Genomic DNA, 3,140 nt, shown 5'->3' on the forward strand with positions numbered 1-3,140 from the left:
AGTGCTAGGTATCTTTTCGTCAGATTTAGTAGGAGATAGCGCCTTTTTGCTTGGCATTTCTTCGCCAGCAGGCTCAGGGGTAGGTACCTTATTGTCAAGCTTAGAGAGTGAAAGCACCTTCTCGTCAGCAGACACGTCAAGTGAGGTGGGAGGCAGCGTCGTCTCAGTTGATATTTCTTCATCAATAGGCGCAGAGCTAGGTATCTCCTTATCTAGTTCAAACGGCGTAGAGGCTTTATCACTTGAAGTTGTTTCATCGTGTATAGTACTTATAAACTTTTCATCAGGTTTAGTAGGAGATAGCTCCTTTTCGCTTGAAGTTTTCTCTTCAGCGGGTACATTGCTTAGTGCTTTCTGTTCCAGTTTTAAAGGAGAGCGTACCTTTTCGTCTGGAGTTTTTTCGTCAGCAGGCTCAGGGGTAGATGCCTTATCGTCAAGCTTAGTGGGAGACAACACCTTCTCCCTAGGAGATTTCTCGTCAACGGACACAAGGCTAGGTAACTTTTCGTCTGGTTCAGATGGAACAGACGCTTTGTCACTTGAAGTTATTTCGTCGACGTGTAAAGTGCTTGGTATCTTTTCGTCAGATTTAATAGGAGATATCGCTTTTTCGCTTGGAGTTTTTTCATCAGTGAGCACAGTGCTTAGAACCATCTTATCCAGTTTTATAGGAGAGTGCGCTTTGTCGTTTGGAGTTTTCTCTTTAACAGGCTCAGGGGTAGGTGCCTTATCGTCAAGCTTAGTAGGAGACAACGCCTTCTCACAAGTAGTTTTTACGTCATCGGACACAGGGCTAGGTGCCTTTTCATCTAGTTCAGACAGCACAGACGCTTTGTCACTTGCAGTTATTTCGTCGGCGTGTACAGTGTTTGGTATCTTCTCGTCAGATTTAATAGGAGATAGGGTTTGTTCGCTTGGAGTTTTCTTATCAGTGGGCACAGTGCTTGGAGCTATCTGAACAAATTTTAACGAAGAGTGCGCATTTTCGCTTGGAGATTTCTCTTTAACAGGCTCGGGGGTAGGTGTTTTATAGTCAAGCTTAGTGGAAGGCAGAGCATTCTCACTAGGAGTTTTCTCGTCGACGGTTTTAGGGCTAGGTGCTTTTTCGTCTAGTTCAGACGGCACAGACACTTTGGCACTTGAAGTTATTTCATCGGCGTGAACAGGGCTTGGTATCTTCTCGTCAGATTTAGTAGGAGATAGCGCCTTTTTGCTTGGGGTTGTCTCATCAGTGGGCACAGTGCTTGGAGCCATCTGATCTAGTTTTAAAGGAGAATACGCCTTTTCATTTGGAGTTTTCTCGTCAGCAGACTCAGTGGTAGATGCCTTGTCGTTAAGCGTAGTGGGAGGCAACCTCTTCTCGCTAGGAGTTATCTCATCAACGGAATCAGGACTAGATACCTTTTCGTCCAGTACAGACGGCACAGATGCTTTGTAGTTTGCAGTTATTTCGTCGACGTTTACGACGCTTGGTATATTCTCGTCAAGTTTATTAGGAGAAAGCGCTTTTTCGCTTGGAGTTTTCTCGCCAGCAGACTCAGGCGTAGATGCTTTATCGTCAAGCTTAGCGGGGGACAGCGCCTTCTCACTAGGACTTTTCTCATCAACGGACACAGGGCTAGATGCCTTTCCGCCTAGTTCAGACGGCACAGACGCTTCGTCACTTAAAGTTACTTCGTCGTCGTGTACAGCGCTTGGTATCTTCTCATCAGATTTAGTAGTAGATAGCCCCGTTTCGCTTGGAGGTTTCTCTTTAGCAGGTTCAGGCGCAGGCGCTTTATCATCAAGCTTCGTGTAAGATAGCGCCTTCTCACTAAGAGTTTTCTCGTCAACAGAGACTGGGCTAGGTGCCTTTCCGTCTAGTTCAGACTGCACAGACGCTTTGTCACTTGAAGTTATTTCGTCGGCGTGTACAGTGCTTGGTATCTTCTCGTCACATTTAGTAGGAGACAGCGCCTTTTCGCTTGAAGTTTTCTCTTTGACAGGTTCATCAGTCGGCACAGTGCTTGAAGCCATCTGATCCAGTTTTAAAGGAGAGTACTCCTTTTCACTTGGAGTTTTCTCTTCAGCAGGTTCAGGTGTAGGCGCTTTATCGTCAGGCTTAGTGTGAGATAGCGCCTTCTCACTTAGAGTTTTGTCGTCAACGGAGACTGGGCTAGGTGCTTTTTCGTCTAGTTCAGACGGCACAGACGACTTGTCACTTGACGACATTTCGTCAGCATGTACAGCGCTTGGTATCTTTTCGTCAGATTTAGTAGGAAATAGCGCCTTTTCGCTAGGAGTTTTCTGATCAGCAGGCTTAGGGGTAGATTCTTTATCGTCAAGCTTAGTAGGCGACAGCGCCTTTTCACAAGGAATTTTCTCGTCACCGGACACAGGGCTAGATGCTTTTCCGTCTAGTTCAGACGGCACAGACACTTTATCAATTGAAGTTTTTTCGTCGACATGTACAGTGCTCGGTCTCTTCTCGTCAGATTTAGTAGAAGATTGCGTCTTTTCGCTTGGAATTTTCTCATCTGTGGGCACAGTGCTTGGAGACATCTGATCCAGTTTTAAAGGAGAGTGCGCTTTTTCACTTGGAGTTTTCACTTTAATAGGCTCAGGGGTGAATGTCATAAAGTCAACCTTAGAAGGAGACAACGCCTTCTCGCTAGGAGTTTTCACGTCAACGGATACAGGGCTAGGTGCCTTTTCGTCTAGTTCAGACGGCACAAATGCTTTGTCACTTGAAGTTATTTCGTCAGCGTGTACAATGCTTGGCATCTTCTCATCAGATTTTGTAGGAGAAAGCGTCTTTTCGCTTGGAGTTTTCTCTTCAGCAGGCTCATGGGTAGATGCGTTATCGTCAAGTATAGTAGGGGACAGCGCTTTTTCACTAGGAATTTTCTCATCAGCGGACACAGGGCTAGGTGCTGTTTCGTCTAGTTCAGACGGCACAGACGCCTTGTCACTTGAAATTGTTTCATCGACGTGTACAGTGCTCGGTCTCTTCTCGTCAGATTTAGTAGAAGATAGCGTCTTTTCGCTTGGAGTTTTCTCATCTGTGGGCACAATGCTTGGAGCCATCTGATCCAGTTTTAAAGGAGAGTGCGCTTTTTCGCTTGGAGTTTTCTCTTTAACAGGCTCAGGGGTAGGTGCCT

At 45.9% G+C, this 3,140-nt stretch overlaps 1 protein-coding gene across 1 annotated transcript in view; it reads right to left on the reverse strand.

Moving 5' to 3' along the window:
* The window catches only part of LOC113228310 (microtubule-associated protein futsch-like), a 20,899-nt gene that overhangs the window by 9,782 nt on the left and 7,977 nt on the right, over positions 1-3,140 (reverse strand). Inside the window, exon 4 of the mRNA XM_026461570.1 lies at positions 1-2,827. This exon is cut by the window's left edge and continues 9,526 nt beyond it. Coding sequence (XP_026317355.1) covers positions 1-2,827 — 2,827 coding nt within the window. The remainder of the gene's footprint in view (positions 2,828-3,140) is intronic.

The sequence above is a fragment of the Hyposmocoma kahamanoa genome, unplaced genomic scaffold (genome assembly GCF_003589595.1).
Source record: "Hyposmocoma kahamanoa isolate Upper Pololo Valley unplaced genomic scaffold, ASM358959v1 226, whole genome shotgun sequence".
Classification (NCBI taxonomy): domain Eukaryota; kingdom Metazoa; phylum Arthropoda; class Insecta; order Lepidoptera; family Cosmopterigidae; genus Hyposmocoma; species Hyposmocoma kahamanoa.